General features: G+C 50.5%; 1 protein-coding gene across 5 annotated transcripts in view; it reads left to right on the top strand.

The window, feature by feature from the left end:
• MTOR (mechanistic target of rapamycin kinase) overlaps positions 1–16,960 on the top strand; it is a 634,684-nt gene that overhangs the window by 140,335 nt on the left and 477,389 nt on the right. For all 5 annotated transcript variants that reach the window (XM_063948692.1, XM_063948690.1, XM_063948689.1 and 2 more), the window contains exon 26: positions 6,713–6,805. In XM_063948692.1, coding sequence (XP_063804762.1) covers positions 6,713–6,805 — 93 coding nt within the window. The remainder of the gene's footprint in view (positions 1–6,712; positions 6,806–16,960) is intronic.

Below are 16,960 nucleotides of genomic sequence, written 5' to 3'. Positions count from 1 at the left end.
CATAAAGGGAGAATGCGCGCTAATCCTCCCGGGGACTCCAGTCTGGCCGCGCAAGACTTGAAAATTTACCCTACATCTGTTGTCAGTAGGGGAGCCTTGACTCATACCTCTGCGGGACTGTCTATTTCAACAGGTTTCGTTTAACGGCGTGGCTGTTCGCGAGGCCTCAGAAGTAAGGAGTTCCCTAGTTCGGTTATACCTACTGGGCTCCGTTTTCGGATGTCGGTTACCTCTTCTCGCTTTTGCCACTTTTGGATATTTTATGTGGCTTGGTGTGGATGACGAGGGCTTTTCCCTTTTTGGTTTTTCCTTCAGCCGCCGCCTTTGGTTTCTACGGGTGTTTTGCTCAGCTGCGCTTCGACTAGGTTAACCTGAAGTTCAGGTCTCTACTCTTTCGGTTCTCTTCCAAGGGATATTAGCCTGACTGCCGGAAGTTCGGGTTTTCTTGCAGGGAGTACTCTACTGGCAATCCCACCTTGCGCATAAGGTTATGGCTGAGCTTCATTCTCAGCTGTCATTGCTTCCAGGGGTGATGTCCGCTTTTCATATAAATCTGACACTTGTGTTTTCGGCCCTCTCGGCGGTTTCACCGGCTACTTGACAATTGGATGTTGTCAGGGCTCTCCGACTCTCTGTACAAAGGTTTTCGGCTTTTCGACAAATTGATTTCTTCTTTGTTCTGTACGATGCTTCCGTCCTAAATGGCCGGGGTCCCAGCGGCCGTTGGGTCGTGGGATACGTCTGACCATCAGACAGTCTTATTTGACGGTTGCTCGAGAGCCTCCGTTTTCCGTTTCGGCGCACTCCACGCGCTCTGAGGGACCTTCGGGGGCGGCTGCCCACGGGGTTTCCGTGAATCCTTTATGTTGCGATGCCGCTTAGTCGGGACATCATACGTTTATCACATTTTACGGATTTGACATTTTTGCGGCCTGTGTGTCACAGGTTGGCCGAGCGGTTTTGCAGGACTCTCAGCGCTCTCCCTCCCGTCTTGGGAGCTCTGGGACGTCCCCATTGTATCTGCACTCCAGTGGCCCCTAGTGGATGAAGGAGAAATCAGGATTTTGGTACTTACCGATAAATCCCTTTCTCCGATTCCACAGGGGCCACTGGACGCCCACCCAGCGCTGTTTCCTCCTTCTACACTTATTGGGTTGCAGGTCACTGTGTGACTACGTGTTTTGTTCCTATTACCCTATCACTATGTTTTCAGGTTTCCTGGGTATTATCTTGTTTTACTTGGCTTAGCGAACCTCCTCTACTTTGACGTTGGTCTTTTCCAGCTCTCCTCGGGCACAGTTTTAACTAGACTGGCTTGGAGGGGGGACATAGTAGGGGAGGAGCTAGTCACATGGTTATTAATTTAAAGTGCCAGCTCCCAGTTACTGCCTACTATATCCCCATTGTATCTGCACTCCAGTGGCCCCTGTGGAATCGGAGAAAGGGATTTATCGGTAAGTACCAAAATCCTGATTTCTAGGCTTGGCTGAGAATAGAATATAGTAAAGCCTAGTCAGGGGAGGAATCTTCCTTTAATCCACATGTTAGCCCATGTTTCAGATATTCGTTTATCGGCAAAGATGGCGGATTCCTCGCAGAGAGCAGCCATTTCCACTGTCTGCAATTTCTCCTCTTCTGTATCTTCAGGATGGGATGCTACCTTCCCTGTATCTTCAGGATGGGATGCTTCCTTCCCTCCAACTCATTGTCTGTATCTTCAGGATGGGATGCTACCTTCCCTGTATCTTCAGGGTGGGATGCTACCTTTCCTGTATCTTCAAGGTGGGATGCTACCTTTCCTGTATCTTCAGGGTGGGATGCTACCTTTCCTGTATCTTCAGGGTGGCATGCTACCTTTCCTGTATCTTCAGGGTGGCATGCTACCTTTCCTGTATCTTCAGGGTGGCATGCTACCTTTCCTGTATCTTCAGGGTGGCATGCTACCTTCCCTGTATCTTTAGGGTGGCATGCTACCTTCCCTCCAACTCATTGTCTGTATCTTCAGGATGGGAGGCTACCTTCCCTCCAGCTCATTGTCTGTATCTTCAGGATGGGATGCTACCTTCCCTGTATCTTCAGGATGGGATGCTGCCTTGCCTCCAACTCATTGTCCGTAACTTCAGGATGGGATGCTACCTTCCCAGTATCTTCAGGATGGGATGCTACCTTCCCCGTATCTTCAGGATGGGATGCTACCTTCCCTCCAACTCATTGTTTGTATCTTCAGGATGGGATGCTACCTTCCCCGCATCTTCAGGATGAGATGCTACCTTCCCTGTATCTTCAGGATGGGATGCTACCTTCCCTGTATCTTCAGGGTGGGATGCTACCTTCCCTGTATCTTCAGGGTGGCATGTTACCTTCCCTGTATCTTCAGGGTGGCATGCTACCTTCCCTGTATCTTCAGGATGGCATGCTACCTTCCCTGTATTTTTAGGATGGCATGCTACCTTCCCTGTATCTTTAGGGTGGCATGCTACCTTCCCTGTATCTTTAGGATGGCATGCTACCTTCCCTGTATCTTTAGGATGGCATGCTACCTTCCCTGTATCTTTAGGATGGCATGCTACCTTCCCTGTATCTTCAGGATGGCATGCTACCTTCCCTGTATCTTCAGGATGGCATGCTACCTTCCCTGTATCTTCAGGATGGCATGCTACCTTCCCTGTATCTTCAGGATGGCATGCTACCTTCCCTGTATCTTCAGGATGGCATGCTACCTTCCCTGTATCTTCAGGATGGCATGCTACCTTCCCTGTATCTTCAGGATGGGATGCTACCTTCCCCGTATCTTCAGGATGGGATGCTACCTTCCCTGTATCTTCAGGATGGGATGCTGCCTTGCCTCCAACTCATTGTCCGTAACTTCAGGATGGGATGCTACCTTCCCCGTATCTTCAGGATGGGATGCTACCTTCCCTCCAACTCATTGTTTGTATCTTCAGGATGGGATGCTACCTTCCCCGCATCTTCAGGAGGAGATGCTACCTTCCCCGTATCTTCAGGATGGGATGCTACCTTCCCTGTATCTTCAGGGTGGGATGCTACCTTCCCTGTATCTTCAGGGTGGGATGCTACCTTCCCTGTATCTTCAGGGTGGGATGCTACCTTCCCTCCAACTCATTGTATCTTCAGGATGGGATGCTACTTTCCCTGTATCTTCAGGATGGGATGCTGCCTTGCCTCCAACTCATTGTCCGTAACTTCAGGATGGGATGCTACCTTCCCCGTATCTTCAGGATGGGATGCTACCTTCCCCGAATCTTCAGGATGGGATGCTACCTTCCCCGTATCTTCATGATGGGATGCTACCTTCTCCGTATCTTCAGGATGGGATGCTACCTTCCCCGTATCTTCAGGATAGGATGCTGCCTTCCCTCCAACTCATTGTCTGTATCTTCAGGATGGGAGGCTACCTTCCCTCCAGCTCATTGTCTGTATCTTCAGGATGGGATGCTGCCTTCCCTGTATCTTCAGGATGGGATGCTGCCTTGCCTCCAACTCATTGTCCGTAACTTCAGGATGGGATGCTACCTTCCCCGTATCTTCAGGATGGGATGCTACCTTCCCCGTATCTTCAGGATGGGATGCTACCTTCCCTGTATCTTCAGGATGGGATGCTGCCTTGCCTCCAACTCATTGTCCGTAACTTCAGGATGGGATGCTACCTTCCCAGTATCTTCAGGATGGGATGCTACCTTCCCCGTATCTGCAGGATGGGATGCTACCTTCCCTCCAACTCATTGTTTGTATCTTCAGGATGGGATGCTACCTTCCCCGTATCTTCAGGATGGGATGCTACCTTCCCTGTATCTTCAGGATGGGATGCTACCTTCCCTGTATCTTCAGGGTGGGATGCTACCTTCCCTGTATCTTCAGGGTGGGATGCTACCTTCCCTGTATCTTCAGGGTGGGATGCTACCTTCCCTGTATCTTCAGGGTGGGATGCTACCTTCCCTGTATCTTCAGGGTGGGATGCTACCTTCCCTGTATCTTCAGGGTGGGATGCTACCTTCCCTGTATCTTCAGGGTGGGATGCTACCTTCCCTGTATCTTCAGGACGGGATGCTACCTTCCCTGTATCTTCAGGACGGGATGCTACCTTCCCCGTGTCTTCAGGATGGGATGCCACCTTCCCCGTATCTTCAGGATGGGATGCTACCTTCCCTGTATCTTCAGGATGGGATGCTGCCTTGCCTCCAACTCATTGTCCGTAACTTCAGGATGGGATGCTACCTTCCCCGTATCTTCAGGATGGGATGCTACCTTCCCTCTAACTCATTGTTTGTATCTTCAGGATGGGATGCTACCTTCCCCGAATCTTCAGGATGGGATGCTACCTTCCCCGTATCTTCATGATGGGATGCTACCTTCTCCGTATCTTCAGGATGGGATGCTACCTTCCCCGTATCTTCAGGATAGGATGCTGCCTTCCCTCCAACTCATTGTCTGTATCTTCAGGATGGGAGGCTACCTTCCCTCCAGCTCTTTGTCTGTATCTTCAGGATGGGATGCTACCTTCCCTGTATCTTCAGGATGGGATGCTGCCTTGCCTCCAACTCATTGTCCGTAACTTCAGGATGGGATGCTACCTTCCCCGTATCTTCAGGATGGGATGCTACCTTCCCCGTATCTTCAGGATGGGATGCTACCTTCCCTGTATCTTCAGGATGGGATGCTGCCTTGCCTCCAACTCATTGTCCGTAACTTCAGGATGGGATGCTACCTTCCCAGTATCTTCAGGATGGGATGCTACCTTCCCCGTATCTTCAGGATGGGATGCTACCTTCCCTCCAACTCATTGTTTGTATCTTCAGGATGGGATGCTACCTTCCCCGCATCTTCAGGATGAGATGCTACCTTCCCCGTATCTTCAGGATGGGATGCTACCTTCCCTGTATCTTCAGGGTGGGATGCTACCTTCCCTGTATCTTCAGGGTGGGATGCTACCTTCCCTGTATCTTCAGGGTGGGATGCTACCTTCCCTGTATCTTCAGGGTGGGATGCTACCTTCCCTGTATCTTCAGGGTGGGATGCTACCTTCCCTGTATCTTCAGGGTGGGATGCTACCTTCCCTGTATCTTCAGGGTGGGATGCTACCTTCCCTGTATCTTCAGGGTGGGATGCTACCTTCCCTGTATCTTCAGGGTGGGATGCTACCTTCCCTACAACTCATTGTATCTTCAGGACGGGATGCTACCTTCCCCGTGTCTTCAGGATGGGATGCCACCTTCCCCGTGTCTTCAGGATGGGATGCCACCTTCCCCGTGTCTTCAGGATGGGATGCCACCTTCCCCGTGTCTTCAGGATGGGATGCTACCTTCCCCGTATCTTCAGGATGGGATGCCACCTTCCCCGTATCTTCAGGATGGGATGCCACCTTCCCCGTATCTTCAGGATGGGATGCCACCTTCCCCGTATCTTCAGGATGGGATGCCACCTTCCCCGTATCTTCAGGATGGGATGCCACCTTCCCCGTATCTTCAGGATGGGATGCTACCTTCCCCGTATCTTCAGGATGGGATGCCACCTTCCCCGTGTCTTCAGGACGGGATGCCACCTTACCCGTGTCTTCAGGACGGGATGCCACCTTCCCCGTGTCTTCAGGACGGGATGCCACCTTCCCCGTATCTTCAGGATGGGATGCCACCTTCCCCCGTATCTTCAGTATGGGATGCCACCTTCCCCGTATCTTCAGGATGGGATGCTACCTTCCCCGTATCTTCAGGATGGGATGCTACCTTCCCCGTATCTTCAGGATGGGATGCTACCTTCCCTGTATCTTCAGGATGGGATGCCACCTTCCCCGTATCTTCAGGATGGGATGCTACCTTCCCCGTATCTTCAGGATGGGATGCTACCTTCCCCGTATCTTCAGGATGGGATGCTACCTTCCGTCCAGCTCACTGGACGAGATGCAATTCTTTTTCTTGCTTGCAGTCACTAGACGGCTGGGACACTACGGCTTGCGGTAAAGTACGATCCCCCGGCAGCTGTTTCAGTAGGAGCATGGCGCATTTAAGTGGTCTATAATCGGGCAGCCTAGTGGGAATACACAGATAAAGATATACATGCTTTATATCTCGGTGTGTTATCTGTCAGTACACAGGGATAATGACACAGGGATACTGCAATAAAAATACACAATAGGTAGCTCCTATTCACTTGTGTCATTAGGGATAAGACAACGCTTAATTGAGTTAATTGTTTGATCATCACAATCTAAAGGTGTATCATTTCATATGCGTATCTGTGCGGTAATAGATATATCAGTGTAAGCTGCAATATATAAGAAGCTGTTAATAAATATTATGTAGCTGTAATGAGAGAAGGGAATGTATCCGGTAACGGGATTTCATGTTTTTTGTAGCGGTTACAGCCCTCAGGGTCTCCCCCTATTATTTCTCAATACTGTTGTGTAATTCCCTTTAAGCTACTGTGTAGCAGGCTGCCAGTGACCATGAACGCACGGATACCAGGCCGCCATATGCCCTGGCATTCCCTAGGTAACAGGAGAGGGTGAGTCAGAACTAGAAGAGCGCTGTACCCATGGCGTAACGGGGTGTGATCTCTGGGGACAAATAAACAGAATGATCCAAAGCATGAAATCAGCCAGGTTATGGGAAGGCCAAGTAATCAGCCTGTTCTTTCTCCTGGTGTCATACTGTGAGCTGGATCTCATTACACATGTGCTGTCCCTTCCTGTCTCCAGTTCCAGATATTTATTCCAATGGTGAACAAGGTGCTGCTGAAACACCGAATCTTACACCAGCGCTATGAAGTCCTTACATGCAGGATCTTAAAGGTACGCAAAGGATCTTAATGTAATTGTATCTGGTGACAAAGTATGGGTATGTGTCCTTCCACTCCCTCATCCGCCCACTAGGAGGCGCTGCTCCTACATAACATTCCTGTAAATGTAGTGTTGTGTCCTTCCACTCCCTCATCCGCCCACTAGGAGGCGCTGCTCCTACATAACATTCCTGTAAGTGTAGTGTTGTGTCCTTCTACTCCCTCATCCGCCCACTGGGAGGCGCTGCTCCTATATAACATTCCTGTAAGTGTAGTGTTGTGTCCTTCCACTCCCTCATCTGCCCACTAGGAGGCGCTGCTCCTACATAACATTCCTGTAAGTGTAGTGTTGTGTCCTTCTACTCCCTCATCCGCCCACTGGGAGGCGCTGCTCCTATATAACATTCCTGTAAGTGTAGTGTTGTCCTTCCACTCCCTCATCTGCCACTAGGAGGCGCTGCTTCTACATAACATTCCTGTAAGTGTAGTGTTGTCCTTCCACTCCCTCATCTGCCCACTAGGAGGCGCTGCTCCTACATAACATTCCTGTAAGTGTAGTGCTGTTTCCTTCCACTCCCTCATCCGCCCACTAGGAGGCGCTGCTCCTACATATCGTTCCTGTAAGTGTAGTGTTGTGTCCTTCTACTCCCTCATCTGCCACTAGGAGGCGCTGCTCCTACATAACATTCCTGTAAATGTAGTGTTGTGTCCTTCTACTCCCTCATCCGCCCACTGGAAGGCGCTGCTCCTACATAACATTCCTGTAAGTGTAGTGTTGTCCTTCTACTTCCTCATCTGCCCACTAGGAGGCGCTGCTCCTACATAACATTCCTGTAAGTGTAGTGTTGTGTCCTTCTACTCCCTCATCTGCCCACTAGGAGGCGCTGCTCCTACATAACATTCCTGTAAGTGTAGTGTTGTGTCCTTCTACTCCCTCATCCGCCCACTAGGAGGCGCTGCTCCTACATAACATTCCTGTAAGTGTAGTGTTGTGTCCTTCCACTCCCTCATCTGCCCACTAGGAGGCGCTGCTCCTACATAACATTCCTGTAAGTGTAGTGTTGTGTCCTTCTACTCCCTCATCTGCCCACTAGGAACGCGCTGCTCCTACATAACATTCCTGTAAGTGTAGTGTTGTGTCCTTCCACTCCCTCATCTGCCCACTAGGAGGCGCTGCTCCTACATAACATTCCTGTAAGTGTAGTGTTGTCCTTCTACTTCCTCATCTGCCCACTAGGAGGCGCTGCTCCTACATAACATTCCTGTAAGTGTAGTGTTGTGTCCTTCTACTCCCTTATCTGCCCACTAGGAGGCGCTGCTCCTACATAACATTCCTGTAAGTGTAGTGTTGTGTCCTTCTACTCCCTCATCCGCCCACTAGGAGGCGCTGCTCCTACATAACATTCCTGTAAGTGTAGTGTTGTATCCTTCTACTCCCTCATCTGCCCACTAGGAGGCGCTGCTCCTACATAACATTCCTGTAAGTGTAGTGTTGTGTCCTTCTACTCCCTCATCTGCCCACTAGGAGGCGCTGCTCCTACATAACATTCCTGTAAGTGTAGTGTTGTGTCCTTCTACTCCCTCATCTGCCCACTAGGAGGCGCTGCTCCTACATAACATTCCTGTAAGTGTAGTGTTGTCCTTCTACTCCCTCATCCACCCACTAGGAGGCGCTGCTCCTACATAACATTCCTGTAAGTGTAGTGTTGTCCTTCTACTCCCTCATCCGCCCACTAGGAGGCGCTGCTCCTACATAACATTCCTGTAAGTGTAGTGTTGTGTCCTTCCACTCCCTCATCCGCCCACTAGGAGGCGCTGCTCCTACATAACATTCCTGTAAGTGTAGTGTTGTCCTTCCACTCCCTCATCCTCCCACTAGGAGGCGCTCCTACATAACATTCCTGTAAGTGTAGTGTTGTGTCCTTCTACTCCCTCATCTGCCCACTAGGAGGCGCTGCTCCTACATAACATTCCTGTAAGTGTAGTGTTGTGTCCTTCCACTCCCTCATTTCCCCACTAGGAGGCGCTGCTCCTACATAACATTCCTGTAAGTGTAGTGTTGTGTCCTTCTACTCCGTTATTCGCCCACTAGGAGGCACTGCTCCTACATAACATTCCTGTAAGTGTAGTGTTGTGTCCTTCCACTCCCTCTTCTGCCACTAGGAGGCGCTGCTCCTACATAACATTCCTGTAAGTGTAGTGTTGTCCTTCTAATCCCTCATCTGCCCACTAGGAGGCGCTGCTCCTACATTACGTTCCTGTAAGTGTAGTGTTGTCCTTCCACTCCCTCATCTGCCACTAGGAGGCGCTGCTCCTACATAACATTCCTGTAAGTGTAGTGTTGTGTCCTTCTACTCCCTCGTCCGCCCACTAGGAGGTGCTGCTCCTACATAACATTCCTGTGAGTGTAGTGTTGTGTCCTTCCACTCCCTCATCTGCCACTAGGAGGCGCTGCTCCTACATAACATTCCTGTAAGTGTAGTGTTGTGTCCTTCTACTTCCTCATCTGCCCACTAGGAGGCGCTGCTCCTACATAACATTCCTGTAAGTGTAGTGTTGTGTCCTTCCACTCCCTCATCCGCCCACTAGGAGGTGCTGCTCCTACATAACATTCCTGTAAGTGTAGTGTTGTCCTTCTACTTCCTCATCTGCCCACTAGGAGGCGCTGCTCCTACATAACATTCCTGTAAGTGTAGTGTTGTGTCCTTCTACTCCCTCATCTGCCCACTAGGAGGCGCTGCTCCTACATAACATTCCTGTAAGTGTAGTGTTGTGTCCTTCTACTCCCTCATCCGCCCACTAGGAGGCGCTGCTCCTACATAACATTCCTGTAAGTGTAGTGTTGTGTCCTTCCACTCCCTCATCTGCCCACTAGGAGGCGCTGCTCCTACATAACATTCCTGTAAGTGTAGTGTTGTGTCCTTCTACTCCCTCATCTGCCCACTAGGAACGCGCTGCTCCTACATAACATTCCTGTAAGTGTAGTGTTGTGTCCTTCCACTCCCTCATCTGCCCACTAGGAGGCGCTGCTCCTACATAACATTCCTGTAAGTGTAGTGTTGTCCTTCTACTTCCTCATCTGCCCACTAGGAGGCGCTGCTCCTACATAACATCCCTGTAAGTGTAGTGTTGTGTCCTTCTACTCCCTTATCTGCCCACTAGGAGGCGCTGCTCCTACATAACATTCCTGTAAGTGTAGTGTTGTGTCCTTCTACTCCCTCATCCGCCCACTAGGAGGCGCTGCTCCTACATAACATTCCTGTAAGTGTAGTGTTGTATCCTTCTACTCCCTCATCTGCCCACTAGGAGGCGCTGCTCCTACATAACATTCCTGTAAGTGTAGTGTTGTGTCCTTCTACTCCCTCATCTGCCCACTAGGAGGCGCTGCTCCTACATAACATTCCTGTAAGTGTAGTGTTGTGTCCTTCTACTCCCTCATCTGCCCACTAGGAGGCGCTGCTCCTACATAACATTCCTGTAAGTGTAGTGTTGTGTCCTTCTACTCCCTCATCTGCCCACTAGGAGGCGCTGCTCCTACATAACATTCCTGTAAGTGTAGTGTTGTCCTTCTACTCCCTCATCCACCCACTAGGAGGCGCTGCTCCTACATAACATTCCTGTAAGTGTAGTGTTGTCCTTCTACTCCCTCATCTGCCCACTAGGAGGCGCTGCTCCTACATAACATTCCTGTAAGTGTACTGTTGTGTCCTTCCACTCCCTCATTTCCCCACTAGAAGGCGCTGCTCCTACATAACATTCCTGTAAGTGTAGTGTTGTCCTTCTACTCCCTCATCCGCCCACTAGGAGGCGCTGCTCCTACATAACATTCCTGTAAGTGTAGTGTTGTGTCCTACTACTCCCTCATCCGCCCACTAGGAGGCGCTGCTCCTACATAACATTCCTGTAAGTGTACTGTTGTGTCCTTCTACTCCCTCATCCGCCCACTAGGAGGCGCTGCTCCTACATAACATTCCTGTAAGTGTAGTGTTGTCCTTCTACTCCCTCATCTGCCCACTAGGAGGCGCTGCTCCTACATAACATTCCTGTAAGTGTAGTGTTGTCCTTCCACTCCCTCATTTCCCCACTAGAAGGCGCTGCTCCTACATAACATTCCTGTAAGTGTAGTGTTGTCCTTCTACTCCCTCATCCGCCCACTAGGAGGCGCTGCTCCTACATAACATTCCTGTAAGTGTAGTGTTGTGTCCTTCCACTCCCTCATCCGCCCACTAGGAGGCGCTGCTCCTACATAACATTCCTGTAAGTGTAGTGTTGTCCTTCCACTCCCTCATCCTCCCACTAGGAGGCGCTCCTACATAACATTCCTGTAAGTGTAGTGTTGTGTCCTTCCACTCCCTCATCTGCCCACTAGGAGGCGCTGCTCCTACATAACATTCCTGTAAGTGTAGTGTTGTGTCCTTCCACTCCCTCATTTCCCCACTAGGAGGCGCTGCTCCTACATAACATTCCTGTAAGTGTAGTGTTGTGTCCTTCTACTCCCTCATCTGCCCACTAGGAGGCGCTGCTCCTACATAACATTCCTGTAAGTGTAGTGTTGTGTCCTTCTACTCCCTCATCTGCCCACTAGGAGGCGCTGCTCCTACATAACATTCCTGTAAGTGTAGTGTTGTGTCCTTCCACTCCCTCATCTGCCCACTAGGAGGCGCTGCTCCTACATAACATTCCTGTAAGTGTAGTGTTGTGTCCTTCTACTCCGTTATTCGCCCACTAGGAGGCACTGCTCCTACATAACATTCCTGTAAGTGTAGTGTTGTCCTTCTACTCCCTCATCTGCCCACTAGGAGGCGCTGCTCCTACATTACGTTCCTGTAAGTGTAGTGTTGTCCTTCCACTCCCTCATCTGCCACTAGGAGGCGCTGCTCCTACATAACATTCCTGTAAGTGTAGTGTTGTGTCCTTCTACTCCCTCGTCCGCCCACTAGGAGGTGCTGCTCCTACATAACATTCCTGTGAGTGTAGTGTTGTGTCCTTCCACTCCCTCATCTGCCACTAGGAGGCGCTGCTCCTACATAACATTCCTGTAAGTGTAGTGTTGTGTCCTTCTACTTCCTCATCTGCCCACTAGGAGGCGCTGCTCCTACATAACATTCCTGTAAGTGTAGTGTTGTGTCCTTCCACTCCCTCATCCGCCCACTAGGAGGTGCTGCTCCTACATAACATTCCTGTAAGTGTAGTGTTGTCCTTCTACTTCCTCATCTGCCCACTAGGAGACGCTGCTCCTACATAACATTCCTGTAAGTGTAGTGTTGTGTCCTTCTACTCCCTCATCTGCCCACTAGGAGGCGCTGCTCCTACATAACATTCCTGTAAGTGTAGTGTTGTGTCCTTCCACTCCCTCATCTGCCCACTAGGAGGCGCTGCTCCTACATAACATTCCTGTAAGTGTAGTGTTGTCCTTCTACTTCCTCATCTGCCCACTAGGAGGCGCTGCTCCTACATAACATTCCTGTAAGTGTAGTGTTGTGTCCTTCTACTCCCTTATCTGCCCACTAGGAGGCGCTGCTCCTACATAACATTCCTGTAAGTGTAGTGTTGTGTCCTTCTACTCCCTCATCCGCCCACTAGGAGGCGCTGCTCCTACATAACATTCCTGTAAGTGTAGTGTTGTATCCTTCTACTCCCTCATCTGCCCACTAGGAGGCGCTGCTCCTACATAACATTCCTGTAAGTGTAGTGTTGTGTCCTTCTACTCCCTCATCCGCCCACTAGGAGGCGCTGCTCCTACATAACATTCCTGTAAGTGTAGTGTTGTGTCCTTCTACTCCCTCATCTGCCCACTAGGAGGCGCTGCTCCTACATAACATTCCTGTAAGTGTAGTGTTGTGTCCTTCTACTCCCTCATCTGCCCACTAGGAGGCGCTGCTCCTACATAACATTCCTGTAAGTGTAGTGTTGTCCTTCTACTCCCTCATCCACCCACTAGGAGGCGCTGCTCCTACATAACATTCCTGTAAGTGTAGTGTTGTCCTTCTACTCCCTCATCTGCCCACTAGGAGGCGCTGCTCCTACATAACATTCCTGTAAGTGTAGTGTTGTCCTTCCACTCCCTCATTTCCCCACTAGAAGGCGCTGCTCCTACATAACATTCCTGTAAGTGTAGTGTTGTCCTTCTACTCCCTCATCCGCCCACTAGGAGGCGCTGCTCCTACGTAACATTCCTGTAAGTGTAGTGTTGTGTCCTTCCACTCCCTCATCCGCCCACTAGGAGGCGCTGCTCCTACATAACATTCCTGTAAGTGTAGTGTTGTCCTTCCACTCCCTCATCCTCCCACTAGGAGGCGCTGCTCCTACATAACATTCCTGTAAGTGTAGTGTTGTGTCCTTCCACTCCCTCATCTGCCCACTAGGAGGCGCTGCTCCTACATAACATTCCTGTAAGTGTAGTGTTGTGTCCTTCCACTCCCTCATTTCCCCACTAGGAGGCGCTGCTCCTACATAACATTCCTGTAAGTGTAGTGTTGTGTCCTTCTACTCCCTCATCTGCCCACTAGGAGGCGCTGCTCCTACATAACATTCCTGTAAGTGTAGTGTTGTGTCCTTCTACTCCCTCATCTGCCCACTAGGAGGCGCTGCTCCTACATAACATTCCTGTAAGTGTAGTGTTGTGTCCTTCCACTCCCTCATCTGCCCACTAGGAGGCGCTGCTCCTACATAACATTCCTGTAAGTGTAGTATTGTGTCCTTCTACTCCGTTATTCGCCCACGAGGAGGCACTGCTCCTACATAACATTCCTGTAAGTGTAGTGTTGTGTCCTTCCACTCCCTCTTCTGCCACTAGGAGGCGCTGCTCCTACATAACATTCCTGTAAGTGTAGTGTTGTCCTTCTACTCCCTCATCTGCCCACTAGGAGGCGCTGCTCCTACATAACGTTCCTGTAAGTGTAGTGTTGTCCTTCCACTCCCTCATCTGCCACTAGGAGGCGCTGCTCCTACATAACATTCCTGTAAGTGTAGTGTTGTGTCCTTCTACTCCCTCGTCCGCCCACTAGGAGGTGCTGCTCCTACATAACATTCCTGTGAGTGTAGTGTTGTGTCCTTCCACTCCCTCATCTGCCACTAGGAGGCGCTGCTCCTACATAACATTCCTGTAAGTGTAGTGTTGTGTCCTTCCACTCCCTCATCCGCCCACTAGGAGGCGCTGCTCCTACATAACATTCCTGTAAGTGTAGTGTTGTGTCTTTCCTCTCCCTCATCTGCCACTAGGAGGCGCTGCTCCTACATAACATTCCTGTTAGTGTAGTGTTGTGTCCTTCTACTCCCTCATCCGCCCACTAGGAGGCGCTGCTCCTACATAACATTCCTGTAAGTGTAGTGTTGTGTCCTTCCACTCCCTCATCTGCCCACTAGGAGGCGCTGCTCCTACATAACATTCCTGTAAGTGTAGTGTTGTGTCCTTCCACTCCCTCATTTACCCACTAGGAGGCGCTGCTCCTACATAACATTCCTGTAAGTGTAGTGTTGTGTCCTTCTACTCCCTCATCTGCCCACTAGGAGGCGCTGCTCCTACATAACATTCCTGTAAGTGTAGTGTTGTGTCCTTCTACTCCCTCATCTGCCCACTAGGAGGCGCTGCTCCTACATAACATTCCTGTAAGTGTAGTGTTGTGTCCTTCCACTCCCTCATCTGCCCACTAGGAGGCGCTGCTCCTACATAACATTCCTGTAAGTGTAGTATTGTGTCCTTCTACTCCGTTATTCGCCCACGAGGAGGCACTGCTCCTACATAACATTCCTGTAAGTGTAGTGTTGTGTCCTTCCACTCCCTCTTCTGCCACTAGGAGGCGCTGCTCCTACATAACATTCCTGTAAGTGTAGTGTTGTCCTTCTACTCCCTCATCCGCCCACTAGGAGGCGCTGCTCCTACATAACATTCCTGTAAGTGTGGTGTTGTGTCCTTCCACTCCCTCATCTGCCCACTAGGAGGCGCTGCTCCTACATAACATTCCTGTAAGTGTAGTGTTGTCCTTTTACTCCCTCATCTGCCCACTAGGAGGCGCTGCTCCTACATAACATTCCTGTAAGTGTAGTGTTGTGTCCTTCTACTCCCTCATCCGCCCACTAGGAGGTGCTGCTCCTACATAACATTCCTGTAAGTGTAGTGTTGTGTCCTTCCACTCCCACATCCGCCCACTAGGAGGCGCTGCTCCTACATAACAACATTCCTGTAAGTGTAGTGTTGTGTCCTTCTACTCCCTCATCCACCCACTAGGAGGCGCTGCTCCTACATAACATTCCTGTAAGTGTAGTGTTGTGTCCTTCCACTCCCTCATCTGCCCACTAGGAGGTGCTGCTCCTACATAACATTCATGTAAGTGTAGTGTTGTGTCCTTCCACTCCCTCATCTGCCCACTAGGAGGCGCTGCTCCTACATAATATTCCTGTAAGTGTAGTGTTGTGTCCTTCTACTCCCTCGTCCGCCCACTAGGAGGCGCTGCTCCTACATAACATTCCTGTAAGTGTAGTGTTGTGTACTTCCACTCCCTCATCTGCCCACTAGGAGGCGCTGCTCCTACATAACATTCCTGTAAGTGTAGTGTTGTGTCCTTCTACTCCCTCATCCGCCCACTAGGAGGCGCTGCTCCTACATAACATTCCTGTAAGTGTAGTGTTGTGTCCCTCCACTCCCTCTTCTGCCACTAGGAGGCGCTGCTCCTACATAACATTCCTGTAAGTGTAGTGTTGTCCTTCTACTCCCTCATCTGCCCACTAGGAGGCGCTGCTCCTACATAACGTTCCTGTAAGTGTAGTGTTGTCCTTCCACTCCCTCATCTGCCACTAGGAGGCGCTGCTCCTACATAACATTCCTGTAAGTGTAGTGTTGTGTCCTTCCACTCCCTCATCCGCCCACTAGGAGGCGCTGCTCCTACATAACATTCCTGTTAGTGTAGTGTTGTGTCCTTCCACTCCCTCATCTGCCCACTAGGAGGCGCTGCTCCTACATAACATTCCGGTAAGTGTAGTGTTGTCCTTTTACTCCCTCATCTGCCCACTAGGAGGCGCTGCTCCTACATAACATTCCTGTAAGTGTAGTGTTGTGTCCTTCTACTCCCTCATCCGCTCACTAGGAGGCGCTGCTCCTACATAACATTCCTGTAAGTGTAGTGTTGTGTCCTTCCACTCCCTCATCTGCCCACTAGGAGGCGCTGCTCCTACACAACATTCATGTAAGTGTAGTGTTGTGTCCTTCCACTCCCTCATCTGCCCACTAGGAGGCGCTGCTCCTACATAATATTCCTGTAAGTGTAGTGTTGTGTCCTTCTACTCCCTCGTCCGCCCACTAGGAGGCGCTGCTCCTACATAACATTCCTGTAAGTGTAGTGTTGTGTCCTTCCACTCCCTCATCTGCCCACTAGGAGGCGCTGCTCCTACATAACATTCCTGTAAGTGTAGTGTTGTGTCCTTCTACTCCCTCATCCGCCCACTAGGAGGCGCTGCTCCTACATAACATTCCTGTAAGTGTAGTGTTGTGTCCTTCTACTCCCTCATCTGCCCACTAGGAGGCGCTGCTCCTACATAATATTCCTGTAAGTGTAGTGTTGTGTCCTTCCACTCCCTCATCTGCCACTAGGAGGCGCTGCTCCTACATAACATTCCTGTAAGTGTACTGTTGTGTCCTTCTACTCCCTCATCTGCCCACTAGGAGGCGCTGCTCCTACATAACATTCCTGTAAGTGTAGTGTTGTTCTTCCACTCCCTCATCTGCCCACTAGGAGGCGCTGCTCCTACATAACATTCCTGTAAGTGTAGTGTTGTGTCCTTCCACTCCCTCATCCGCCCACTAGGAGGCGCTGCTCCTATATAACTCCTGTAAGTGTAGTGTTGTGTCCTTCCACTCCCTCATCTGCCCACTAGGAGGCGCTGCTTCTACATAACATTCCTGTAAGTGTAGTGTTGTGTCCATCTACTCCCTCATCCGCCCACTAGGAGGCGCTGCTCCTACATAACATTCCTGTAAGTGTAGTGTTGTGTCCTTCCACTCCCTCATCCGCCCACTAGGAGGCGCTGCTCCTACATAACAGTCCTGTAAGTGTAGTGTTGTCCTTCCACTCCCTCATCTGCCCACTAGGAGGCGCTGCTCCTACAGAACATTCCTGTAAGTGTAGTGTTGTCCTTCTACTCCCTCATCTGCCCACTGTAGCAGAATCCATTG

The sequence above is a fragment of the Pseudophryne corroboree genome (genome assembly GCF_028390025.1).
Source record: "Pseudophryne corroboree isolate aPseCor3 chromosome 10 unlocalized genomic scaffold, aPseCor3.hap2 SUPER_10_unloc_2, whole genome shotgun sequence".
In the NCBI taxonomy this organism is placed as follows: domain Eukaryota; kingdom Metazoa; phylum Chordata; class Amphibia; order Anura; family Myobatrachidae; genus Pseudophryne; species Pseudophryne corroboree.
The sequence above is the reverse complement of the archived record's forward strand: the minus strand, read 5'-3'. Positions and strand labels throughout refer to the sequence as shown.